Source organism: Pituophis catenifer, unplaced genomic scaffold (genome assembly GCF_029215685.1).
Source record: "Pituophis catenifer annectens isolate HBS135680 unplaced genomic scaffold, rPitCat1.0.hap2 SCAF_4, whole genome shotgun sequence".
NCBI classification, from domain to species: Eukaryota; Metazoa; Chordata; class Lepidosauria; order Squamata; family Colubridae; genus Pituophis; species Pituophis catenifer.
This window is the reverse complement of record NW_027256884.1, coordinates 129,921,335-129,934,794: the sequence shown is the minus strand read 5'-3', so window position 1 is coordinate 129,934,794 and position 13,460 is coordinate 129,921,335. Positions and strand designations below refer to the sequence as shown.

The window sequence follows — 13,460 nt, the reverse complement described above, 5'->3', positions numbered from 1 at the left end:
ATCAGGTGATCAAAATTCAGACGCTTGGCAATTGACTCATAGTTATGACGGTTGCAGTGTCCCGGGGTTGCGTGATCTCCTTTTGCGACCTTCTGACAAGCAAAGTCAAGCCAGATTCCCTTAACAACCATGTGACTCACTTAACAACAGCAGTGATTCGCTTAACAACTGCGGCAAGAAAGGTGATAAAATGGGGCAGAACTCACATAACACCTGACTTGCTTAGCCACTGAAATTTTTGGGCTCGATTGTGGTCATATGTCGAGGACTGCCCGTATACCAAAAAAAAAAAAAACATGCTAGGAAGTGATATTTCCTCCAGCTGTCGTTTAAATATATTTCTGATTTCTTTTTTGATTCTTTGCAGACTCTCCAAGGAACTCCTGCTGGATTCCCAGAAAACTCTGGTCTTCAAAATATGGCATAAAGCAGGTACCCCTGTCACTAATTGGAACTCCTTCGCAACAAGCAACTTCTAACCGTAACAGCAATCTTTCTTAAAAATCGGTTGATTGCGAGCTAGCTGCCTATCCATCCTGTGCTATTGGTATTTATTATTGCTCATGTGTGGCTGTAAATGGCTACAGGTAATTCTCGACTTTGACTTTAACTTTGTCAGAAGATTCCTAAGAAGGTCGCAAATGATAGTCCCATGAATACATGTCAGTTGCTAAGCACCCAAAAGTTTGTTCACACGAATACTTTGGGGATGCCACAACAATCCATCATAAGGGTGAAAAATTGGTCCTCGGTTACTTTTTTCCCATGCCGTTGTAACTTTGAAGCATTAAACGAATGGTCGTAAGTCAAGGACTGCCTGTACTGTTAACTGGCCAAGTATCTCGGCGGCCATGTGTATTTCATTTGGATGCTTTTATTGTTTTTAGAATGCTTTTACATCCTTTTCATTGTTTTTATACTTTTGGAATTGTACGCCACCCAAAGTTTTTGATGGGTGGCAGGCAGGCAGGAAGGAAAGAAAGAAAGAAAAAGAAAGAATATGAGGGAGGGAGAAGAACGAATGGGAGGAAGTGAGGTGAAAGAGAGAAAGGAGGAAAGAAGGGAAGGAAGGAAGGAAGGAAGGAAGGAAGGAAGGAAGGAAGGAAGGAAGGAAGGAAGGAAAGAAAAAGATAATGTGAGGGAGGGAGAAGAACGAGTGGGAGGAAGTGAGGTGAAAGAGAAAGGAAAGAAGGGAAGGAAGGAAGGAAAGAAAAAGAAAATGTGAGGAAGGGAGAAGAACGAATGAAAGTGAGGTGAAAGAAGGGAAGGAAGGAAAGGAAGGAAAGAAAAAAGGATGTGCGGGAGGGAGAAGAACGAGTGGGAGGAAGTGAGGTGAAAGAGAAAGGAGGAAAGAAGGGAAGGAAGGAAAGGAAGGAAGGAAAGAAAAAGAAAGAATGTGAGGGAGGGAGAAGAACGAGTGGGAGGAGGTGACGTGAAAGAGAGAAAGAAGGAAAGAAGGGAAGGAAGGAAAGAAAAAAGAATGTGAGGGGGAGAAGAACGAGTGGGAGGAAGTGAGGTGAAAGAGAGAAAGGAGGAAAGAAGGGAAGGAAGGAAAGAAGGGAAGGAAGGAAAGAAAAAAGAATGTGAGGGTGGAAGGAAGAGGTGAAAGGAGGAAAGAAGGGAAGGAAGGAAGGAAAAAAACGAACAAACAAATGAATAAATAGCTTCTGTGTTTGAAAATGAAGTCTTCCCTTTTACAAAGCAAGGGAAGTATATTTTTAAAAATTCCCAATTGCTTGCAACTAACCATGTTTGAGGGTGTTTTTAATTGCTGTTTGAAAGGTGCATATATCTGATAATGGGAGCTGTAGTCTGGGTCATTTAGAAGAAGGTAGATTAAACTAGAGCCTTCGAAGTTAACATGTGATCATTTTCTACTTAGTCGACCGCCTTTTCCCTCGGTGCCCTTGTCCATTTGGCTTTCTTGGAGGCCGACGTTTGGAATTGGGGCACAAACCAAGGTTTCTTACGGCAAGGTGCAAATTGTAATTGCTGAGATGTCTCGCGTGCTTTTTACACGCCGTTTTCCCTGCAGACGTTGAACGAGTGATAGGATTTGCATCGGTGGACCTCTCCCCCCTGCTCTCCGGCTTCCAGTACATCTGCGGCTGGTACGACATCACCGACCTGACCGGGCAGTGCCGAGGGCAGGTCAAAGTCGCCGTCTCTCCACTCGAAAATATCGCTCACCTGAAAGAAGAAAGGCAGGCAAGAAGCTGCCAGGTAAAAACACCAGAATCCGCTGTATGTACCGTTCCCCGTTTCTCTTCGGCGAGTCTGCTTGTTGCGCGGACAAAGCTGCCTGTGAAAGTTATTTATTTATTTACTTATTTATTGTTTTATTGTTTTATTTATTGTTTTATTTAAGGTGTAATTGTTTAATTAATGTATTGTTTTGTTTATTGTTTTATTTTATTTATTTTTTGTTTTGCTTTGTTTTATTTATTTTTGTATTTATTCATTTATTTATTGTTTTCCTTATTTGTTTATTTATTATTCCAGTCAATTATTTTTGGGTTTTTTTTTTTACTTTTTTTTATTTATTTATTGTTTATTTATTTATTCTCAATTTCTTTCTTTCCTATTTCTTTTTTTTTTTTTAATTGAAAAAGTTTTACAATTACATTTTCTCCCCAATTTCCCCCCCCTCCTTCCCCTCTCCCCCTGACTTCCTCAGAATATAATCCAAATCAAAATCCCCTTTTTATAAAACTTGAACCCATCCACCCCCTATATATTTTTCACATCTTCACAAAATTCTATTATTCTATCCCTATATAATACTTTCAATTAAAAGCTATCTGGTATTTCCTAGTTTGATATTTATTCTGCCCATAATCTATCCACTTTTTCCACTCCCATACATAAGTCTCTTGTGTCCGATCTTTTAAATATGCTGAAATCTTCGCCATCTCTGCAAAACTGGCCATCTTCATAGTCCATTCCTTGATAGTGGGCACAGCTTCATTTTTCCAATATTGACCTATCAGTAATCTCGCTGCTGTTATCATATACAATATCAACTTTGTTTCACCCGATGTAAAACCCTTAACTATACCCAGCAAAAACAATTGTGGAGAAAACTGAAGTTTTTTCTTCAAAACATTCTGTATAACCCACCCAATTTTTTCTTTCCTATTTCTTTATTGACTGCAGGTAATCCTCGACTTACAACCATTCGTTTAGTGACCATTTGAAGTTACGACAGCACCGAACAATGTGACTTAGGACCGTTTTTTTTCCACACTTACTGCTGCTATTGCAGCATCCCCTGTGGTCACATGACCAAATTTCAGACGCTGGCTCGTATTTATGACCGTCGCAGTGTCCCCCGGGGGGGGGAGGGTGTCACGTGATCCCCTCTTGCGACTTTCTGACAAGCAAAGTCAAGGCGGAAGCCAGATTCCCTTAACAACTGTGTCATAAAATGGGGCAGCATTCACTTAAGACACGCCTCGCTTTAACAACAGAAAGTTTGGGCTCAATTGTGGTCGTAAGTCGAGGACTACCTGTATTGAATTTCCTGGAAAGCTCAAGAATTTAAAATAATTAAAAAATTGCATACTTCTGGCAAGCTACTTTTGCCAGATCCTAATAAACCGATTGTCCAGTTGTAGGTTGTTGCAGGTTTCCCAACTTAAGGCCTTTTGTCTTGCAGGCCAGGGACTCGTATCCTTCATTCTCATCCTTCTCCACCAGAGGCGCCCCTAAACTTTCAGGTTCTCCGTGGAAGAGCCCGGAAGCTTCCGGTCACGCGAGGTAAGACAAAACCAGAGGTGGATGTTTCCAGGGCTGCAAAACTACTGCATAGCATTACACTTATTTTGTCCCAGGCACTTATTGGCAGGGGTCTTCCGTTTATGGTGGATCTGATGTGTTTTCCCCAAATTCCGAAACACTAAAATTTGATATTCTGCCTCCTCTGCTGTGTCACGTAACAGTGAGATGGGTGGCACATAACGTTTAAATAAATAAATATTCTTTACCAATACCCTGTTTCCCCCAAAATAAGACATTATCCCCTGATAATAAGCCCAATCGGGCTTTTGAGCCCATGGCAATAAGGCCAAGCGCTTATTTCAGGGTTCAAAAAAATATAAGACAGGGTCTTATTTTTGGGGAAACACGGTAGACAGATAGATAGATGATAGATAGATAGATAGATAGATAGATAGATAGATAGATAGATAGATAGATAGAAATCATAGATGATAGATAGATAGATAGATAGATAGATAGATAGATAGATAGATAGATAGATAGATAGATAGAAATGATAGATGATAGATAGATAGATAGATGATAGATAGATAGATAGATAGATAGATAGATAGATAGAAATGATAGATGATAGATAGATGATAGATAGATAGATAGATAGATAGATAGATAGATAGAAATGATAGATGATAGATAGATAGATGATAGATAGATAGATAGATAGATAGATAGATGATAGATAGATAGATAGATAGATAGATAGATAGATAGATAGATAGATGATAGATAGATAGATAGATAGATAGATAGATAGAAATGATAGATGATAGATAGATAGATAGATAGATAGATAGATGATAGATAGATAGATAGATAGATAGATAGATAGAAATGATAGATGATAGATAGATGATAGATAGATAGATAGATAGATAGATAGAAATGATAGATGATAGATAGATAGATGATAGATAGATAGATAGATAGATAGATGATAGATAGATAGATAGATAGATAGATAGATGATAGATAGATAGATAGATAGATAGATAGATAGATAGAGATAGATAGATAGATAGATGATAGAGATAATAGATAGATGATAGATAGATAGATAGATAGATAGATAGATAGATAGATAGAAATGATAGATGATAGATAGATGATAGATAGATAGATAGATAGATAGATAGAAATGATAGATGATAGATAGATAGATAGATGATAGATAGATAGATAGATGATAGATAGATAGATAGATAGATAGATGATAGATAGATAGATAGAAATGATAGATGATAGATAGATGATAGATAGATAGATAGATAGATAGATAGATAGATAGATAGATGATAGATAGATAGATAGATAGATAGATAGATAGAGATAGATAGATAGATAGATAGATAGATAGATAGATAGATGATAGAGATAATAGATAGATGATAGATAGATAGATAGATAGATAGATAGATAGAAATGATAGATGATAGATAGATGATAGATAGATAGATAGATAGATAGATAGATAGAAATGATAGATGATAGATAGATAGATAGATGATAGATAGATAGATGATAGATAGATAGATAGATAGATAGATGATAGATAGATAGATAGATAGATAGATAGATAGATAGATGATAGATAGATGATAGATATGATAGATAGATAGATGATAGAGATAATAGATAGATGATAAATAGATAGATAGATAGATGATAGATAGATAGATAGATAGATAGATAGATGATAGAGATGATAGATAGCTAGATAGCTAGATAGATGATAGAGATGATAGATGATAGATAGATAGATAGATAGATAGATAGATAGATAGATAGACAGACAGATACCCTGTTTCCCCCAAAATAAGACACCCCCTGATAATAAGCCTAATTGGGCTTTTGAGCGCATGGCAATAAGGCCAAGCGCTTATTTCAGGGTTCAAAAAAATATAGGACCAGGGTTTAATTTTCAGGGAAACACGGTAGTAGAGAATATTTGTCGCTCAGGGTTAAACTCTGGGTGCTCCCTGAGCTTGGTTGCATCCTTGCAGACATTTCATGACCCAACAAAGTAACTTTATCACTGCTAGAAGGGAGTGGGGTTTGTGGAGAGGAGGAAGAGGAGAAGGAGTGTGGAGCCCTTGGTGCCCTCTGAAGCTTGGTGGTTTTCTTGCAGGAGGTTCATGACTCAACTCCAAAACATCACCGGTGGTATAGCACTAATATTTCTATACCTTTTCCCCCTTCTCCTCCTCCTCCAACCCAATCACTTTCTAGCACTGATGATATTATCTAGTTGGGTCATGAGACGTCTGAAAGAAAACCACCAAGCTCAGAGAGTACCAAGGACCCCACAGTCGTTCTCCTCTTCCTCCTCCTCCTCCTCCTCCTTCTCCTCCTCCTTCTCGTAAACTCCACTCCCTTCTTGCACTGATGAAGTTACCTAGTTGGGTCATAAGACGTCTGCAAGAAAACCACCCAGCTCAGAAGCGCACCAAGGACCCCACAGTCATTCTCCTCTTCCTCCTCCTCCTCCTCCTCCTCCTCCTTCTCGTAAACTCCACTCCCTTCTTGTACTGATGAAGTTACCTAGTTGGGTCATAAGACGTCTCCAAGAAAACCACCAAGCTCAGAAGCGCACCAAGGATCCCACAGTCGTTCTCCTCCTCCTCCTCCTCTCCCCAAACCCCACTCCCTTTTAGCCCTGATGAAATTACCTTGTTGAGTCATGAAAAGTCTGCAAGAAAGCAAGACAGCATCACCCCACAATCCTCCTCCTCCTCCTCCTCATCTCATCCTCCACAAACCCCATTCCCTTCTAGCACTGATGATGTTACCTAGTTGGGTCATGAAACGTCTGCAAGAAAGCAACCCATCTCAGAGAGCACCCAAGGACCCCACTTTCTTTACTGTTGTTTAATGGCACACGAGTGCGCATATTTTTGGAGCTGCCGTACCTAGTCGTGTCTAACATTTCTTCATAATGTGCATTTTCAGTTCTGTATAGCGTGTTCCGTCAAACCTGTTTTATTTGGTTCTTTATCCACCATTTCATTTTCTTATTTCTTATTATTATTTATTATTATTTATTGAATTTTTATACCGCCCTTCTCCCGAAGGACTCAGGGCGGTGCACAACCACGATAAAAGCAGCAGTAAATAAAAGTTAAAATTAATTTTCTCCTCCTCCACAAACCCCATTCTCTTCTAGCACTGATGATGTTACCAAGTTGGGTCATGAAACATCTGCAAGAAAGCTAAAAGTTAAAATTAAAAGTTAAAATTTTCTTCACTTGTGGTTTAGGGGCTTTTAGAATACATTTATTACCAGGGCTTTTTATCTTTATTTTATTTTATTTTGACTGTTAAAAAGGATGTGGAGACTCTGGAAAGAGTGCAGAGAAGAGCCACAAAGAGGATTAGGGGACTGGAGGCTAAAACCTATAAAGAATATTTGCAGGAATTGGGTGCATCTAGTTTAATGAAAAGAAGGACCAAGGGAGACATGATAGCAGTCTTCCAATATTTGAGGGGCTGCCCCAAAGAAGAAGGGGTCACCTTATTCTCCAAAGCACCTGAAGGCAGGACAAGAAGCAATGGGTGGAAACTAATCAAGGAGAGAAGCAACTTAGAACTAAGGAGGAATTTCCTGGCAGTTAGAACAATTAATCAGTGGAACTACTTGCCACCAGAAGTTGTGAATGCTCCAACATTGGAAGTTCTTAAGAAGATGTTGGATAACCCTTTGTCTGAAGTGGTGTAGGGTTTCCTGCCTAAGCAGGGGGTTGGACTAGAAGACCTCCAAGGTCCCTTCCGACTCTGTTATTCTAAATCAGAGGTCTTCAAACTTGTCAGCTTTAAGACTTGTGGACTTCAACTCCCAGAATTCTCCAGCCAGCTATGCTGCCAAGTTTGGGGACCTCTGTTATTCTAAATCCCGGCTCTTCCGCAGGGCTGGATCCCGTTACAAAGAGCACGTTCAGAATGTCCGTCGGTTCCACACGTCGTTGCAGCAAGCGGAGGAGAAGACGGAGCAAACGGAAGGCCTCGATTCCCTGTCCCTTTCCTCCCACACCTCCCTCTTCAGAGCACTCAGGTGAAAAGGCTCAGCAAGATTTTGCGTTCATGTCCCAGTGGGCAGAACAGGAGTAAAGTACACTGAGGAGTAAAGTCACCATAAAGGATTACTTTTCGAAAGCTTTTTTTTTTTTTTGGTTCTGAAATGTAGGGCATAAAAAGCATTCATGCCTGAGGTCCTCCAATTACGACCGTTCATTTAGAGGCTGTTCAAAGTTACGACGGCACTGAAAAATCAAGAGAGTTACGACCGTTTTTCACACTTGTGACCGTGGCAGCATCGCCACCATGGTCAGGGGATCAAAATTTGGTCTGCTTCCGACAAGCAGTCAGGGAAGCCAGACCACAATTTTGCCCCAACTTCCATTTGCTAAGCAAGACCGATACATGAGTTTTGCCCCATTTTCTTTCTTGCCACCGTTGTTAAGTGAATCACCGCAGCTGTTAAGTTAGTAACACGGTTGTTAAGCGAATTTGACTTCTCCGTTGACTTTGCTTTGTAAGAAGGTCTCAAAACGCGATCACATGACCCCAGGGACAATGCAGCAGTCATAAATAGACACCAGATGCCAGGCACCCAAATTATGATCACCCGACCAGAGGTGAAAAATGATCATCATAAGTCACTATTTTCAGTGCCGTTCTAACTTCCAATGGTCACTAAACAAATGATTGTAAGTCAGGGACCTAGTACCTGACCTATCTTCAAAGTAACAATAAAGTTATTCTGTTCTCTTCCCTCTTCCGTTCTTATTCTAATCTGTTCTGTTCTGTTCTATTCTGTTCTATTCTATTCTATTCTATTCTATTCTATTCTATTTTCTATACCATACTATACTATACTATACTATACTATACTGTTTTCTATTCTGTTCCTATTCTATTCTATACTTCCATTCAATTCTATTCTCCATATTCCATATTCTATTCTTCCTCTTCTCTTCTCTTCTATTCCTAATTCATATTCTATTCTATTCCTAATTCATATTTTATTTTATTCTATTCCTATATTCTATTCTATTCTATTCTATTCTATTCTATTCTATTCTTCCTGTTCTATTCTATTACATTCCTAATTCATATTCTATTCTAGTCCTAATTCATATTTTATTCTATTCTATTCTATTCTTCCTCTTCTATTCTTTTCTATTCCTAATTCATATTCTATTCTATTCCTAATCATATTTTATTCTAGTCCTAATTCATATTCTATTCTATTCTATTCTATTCTATTCTATTCTATTCTATTCTATTCTATTCTTCCTCTTCTCTTCTATTCCTATTCTGTTCTGTTCTATTCTATTCTATTTTATTTTATTGATTTATTTATTGATTTATTTATTGATTTATTTATTGATTTATTTATTTATTTATTTATTTATTATTTAAATTTCTATACCGCCCTTCTCCTTTCAGATTCAGGGCGGTGAACAGCCAAAAATAAAACATTTGTACACAAAAGTTAAAATAGTTTTAAAATAATTAAATAAAGTTTAATTAAAGTTTATTCTATCCCTAATTCCTATTCTATTCTATTCTATTCTTCCTCTTCTATTCTATTCTATTCCTAATTCATATTCTATTTTATTCTAGTCTATTCCTAATTCATGTTCTATTCTAATCCATTCCATTCCATTCTCTTCCAGAAAAAACCTGAACGAGCTGGATGAGATCCAGAGGTATTTCAGCGAAAAGCTCACCAGGCCTTTGACAGACCTGGGTGCTCCTTGCAGCACCATGGATGGTCTTGACAACCAGAGAGCTTCCTCCAGGAGGGTAGATCCAGAAGAAGATCATCTGCAGAAGAAGCCCATTCATCTGCTTTCTCAAGTTAGCAGCCAGCATGTCGGTATGTTTTCCCCCATCTGACATGGCGGTGCCAGCCGTCTTCTGAGTGGCTCTGGAGAAGTCAGCAATGACTGGCATAATGCTATGAAATTTGGTAGTGGGCATAAGTTAGTTCATCCTTGACTTAACAACCACAATTGAACTCAGAATTTCCAGGGCTAAACAAGACAGTTGTTAAGTGAGTTCTGCCCCCATTTTACGACCTTTGTTAAGGGAATCACAGCAGCTGTTAACTAGTCACACGGTTGTTAAGTGAATCCGGCTTTCCCATTGACTCTGCTTGTCCAAAGGTCGCAAAATGTGATCACATGACCTCCTCGGTCAGTGCAACCGTCCCAGGGGGGCCTTCTATCAGGTTCGCCTGATTCACCAGTTGCGTCCCTTTCTGGACCGGGATGCCCTGCGCACGGTCACTCATGCCCTCATCACCTCCCGTCTGGACTACTGTAATGCTCTCTACATGGGGCTCCCCTTGAGGAGCACCCAGAGGCTCCAACTGGTCCAGAATGCGGCCGCACGGGTGGTTATGGGGGCGACTCGGCGCTCCCATGTAACACCTCTCCTGCGCGAGCTGCACTGGCTCCCAGTGGTCTTCCGGGTGCGCTTCAAGGTTTTGGTTACCACCTTTAGAGCGCTCCATGGCTTAGGACCCAGGTACTTACAAGACTGTCTTCTGCCACCGGTAGCCTCCCACCGGCCAGTACGCTCCCACAGAGAGGGCCTCCTCAGGGTGCCGTCGGCTAGACAATGCCGGCTGGCAGCCCCCAGGGAGAGAGCATTCTCTGGGGGCACCTACCCTCTGGAACGAGTTGCCCCCAGAGATACGGCGGATCCCTGACCTTCGTGCTTTCTGAACTGCCCTAAAGACGTTTTTGTTTCATCAAGCCGGGCTGGCCTGACCTACTCTTTTTAAAAAGAATTGTTTTAAAAAAATTAGGGGTTTTAATATAGGGTTTTTAACTATGGGCCAAATTGATTTAATTGGATTTTAATATTGTTTTAAATTTTGGATCTGTTGTATTTTATTTGCTGGCTGTTCACCGCCCCGAGTCCCTCGGGAGAGGGGACGGTATATAAATATAATAAACTAACTAAACTAACTAAGTACATGCCAGTTGCCAAGCCTCCGAATTTTGATCACATGGCCACACGGAGACCGTAAGTGTGAAAAACGGGCCATAAGTCGCTTGTTCCACAAATAAGCAGCATTTCCTAATAAATTGCGCCCATTGTAAAAGGCATAGAATAGCTGTGACTTCGCAAGGATATGAAATGGATTCATTTCTCGGCTTTGGTCTGTAACAGTGACTGGCCTGGACTTTTGGCTCAGCATAAAAGTAGAATGAAAAGAACGAAAACTGCGCTTCCCTTGCAAAGCAGAATTTGAAACTGTTTGGGTGGCTTTGCAAACATTTAAAAAAAAAAAAAAAAACAGTCTGGTCTAGCTTTGGTTCCTGCAAGAAAACGAGACGTGTGCTTTGAAATTAAATAGCATTTGTGCCTAGAAAAGGCTGTCCTGGCATATCCGTGTGATTGTGTATTTCTTGTTTCGCGTCTTTCAAATCGGCAGTTTTAGTGGTTCATTAAAGAGCCCCAGCCATGTTCTAAGTGTGTATCAGAGCATTCAATTATTCCTGATATAATTGTGCACCAAAGGAGCCGCTGTGCTGTATTGCTGTCTGACTTCCATTCTGGAGTTTTCTCTCCCTAATTGAGGGTCACAACTCAAAGAACCACGAACTGGAAGTGAGAAACAGGCCCTGCCTGGACAGAAATTTTTACACTTTCAAACTCAAAAACAAAAATCAGCTTTTTTAATTTGGGAAGAAATGTCCCATAGCTGTCAAAAAAAAAAAAAGTGGAATAAATTGTTTCTAATACATCTAATAGCAATAGCACTTAAGACTTATATACCGCTTCACAGTGCTTTCCAGCTCTCTGTAAGCGGTTTACAGAGTCAGCCTCTTGCCCCCAACAATCTGGGTCCTCATTTTACCCACCTCGGAAGGATGGAAGGCTGAGTCAATCTTGAATCAGTCAGGATCGAACTGCTGGCAGTGGGCAGAGTTAGCCTGAAATACTGCATTCTAACCACTGCGCACCAAGGAAGGAAGGAAGGAAGGAAGGAAGGGCACTAGCAATAGCAATTAGACTTATATACCGCTTCACAGTGCTTTCCAGCCCTCTGTAAGCGGTTTACAGAGTCAGCCTCTTGCCCCCAACAATCTGGGTCCTCATTTGACCCACCCCGGAAGGATGGAAGGCTGAGTCAACCTGGAGCCTGGTGGGATTTGAACTGCCAAATTGCAGGCAGCCGGCAGAAGTAGCCTGCAGTACCGCACTCTAACCACTGCGCCACCTAGGCTCTAGTGTAGTGGTTGACTTACAACTATTAGTGTAGTGACTGTCCGAAGTTACAATGGCACTGAAAAAAGTGACTTATGACTGTTTTTCACACTTGCGACCGTAAGTGTCCCCAGGATCACGTGATCAAAATTCAGACGCTTGGCAACTGACTCCTATTTATGACGGTCGCTGTGTCCCGGGGTCACCTAATCCCCTTTTGCGACCTTCTGATATGCGAAGATAAGATCCGCTTTAACAATCGTGTTACTAACGTAACAACTGCAGTGATTCACTTAACAACGGTGGGAAGAATGGTCATAAAACGGGAGAAAACTCACTTAGCAACTGCCTGGTTTAGCAACAGACGTTTTGGGCTCAGTTGCGGTCGTAAGTCAAGGACTACCTGTAGAACTATTTTAGTGTTAGCAGTAATAATGGAGGCAGGGTGTCAAATTTCCGAAAGATGCCCTAATTAATTCATGAGCCATGATCCAAACTTCAAAGGAAATATAGCCATTTATTAGGAGCAACATTCCGGCAATACTGGGATGCAGTTAGGACTGATCCCACGTAGATTTACGTTCCCCTATGACCCTGTCTCTCCCCCTCCTCTCTGACCATGTCATAAATCACATTCTCCAATTAACCACTTTGGCTGGCTGTGAAACCTAACACCCTCCTTCTGATTGCGGTCAGGAAGAATGTATGGAATGCAGCTTCAGTTCTCCCTCCCTCCTGCTCACGGCAACTTGAAAGCTTTGCAAGTTGACACAGGGAGCTTCTACAGAGAAAAATTGGGAATTGCTGAACCCAGCCAAGGCTGGCTCATGATTTGAAAAAAACCTGGTTTGCAGGGCAGCCGGTGCTGTGTTTGTTTGTACTACCAGTAGGATACTTATAAATAGTCCTCGACTTAACGGCCTCAATTACGCCCAAAATTTATTTTTGCTAAGCGAGACATTTGTTAAGTGAGTTCTGCCTCATTTCAAGACCTTCCTTCCCACAGTTCTTAAGTGAATCACCGCAGTGGTTAAGTTAGTAGCGTGGTTGTTAAGTGAATCTGCTTGTCGGAAGGTCGCAAAAGGGGATCACGTGACCACCGGGAGGCTGAAACCGTCATAAATATGAGCCAGTTGCTGAGCGTCCGAATGTTGATGATGTAAACATGGGGATGCAAGCGTGAAAAATGATCATAAGTCACTTTTTTCAGTGCCATTCTAACTTCAAATGGTCGCTAAACCAGCGTTTATAAATGGAGGACTACTTATACTAATTTTAACCTCCTTCTTTGCAAGTTTAATGCCACCCTGGTATCACTGGCAGTTGCCCGAATGCTGAAACCTTAAAGCAGAGGTCTTCAACCTTGGCAGCTTTAAGACTTGTGGACTTCAACTCCCAGAATTCTCCAGCCATCTATGCTGGCTGGAGGATTCTGGGAGTTGAAGTCCACAAGTCTTAAA

The 13,460-nt window shown here is 40.7% G+C and overlaps 1 protein-coding gene across 1 annotated transcript in view; it reads left to right on the top strand.

Annotated features, from left to right (window-relative positions):
• Nucleotides 1–13,460, top strand: part of C2CD3 (C2 domain containing 3 centriole elongation regulator) — an 80,129-nt gene that overhangs the window by 50,449 nt on the left and 16,220 nt on the right. Inside the window, exons 26-30 of the mRNA XM_070944109.1 lie at nucleotides 368–432; nucleotides 2,036–2,223; nucleotides 3,659–3,759; nucleotides 7,682–7,825; nucleotides 9,453–9,655. Coding sequence (XP_070800210.1) covers nucleotides 368–432; nucleotides 2,036–2,223; nucleotides 3,659–3,759; nucleotides 7,682–7,825; nucleotides 9,453–9,655 — 701 coding nt within the window. The remainder of the gene's footprint in view (nucleotides 1–367; nucleotides 433–2,035; nucleotides 2,224–3,658; nucleotides 3,760–7,681; nucleotides 7,826–9,452; nucleotides 9,656–13,460) is intronic.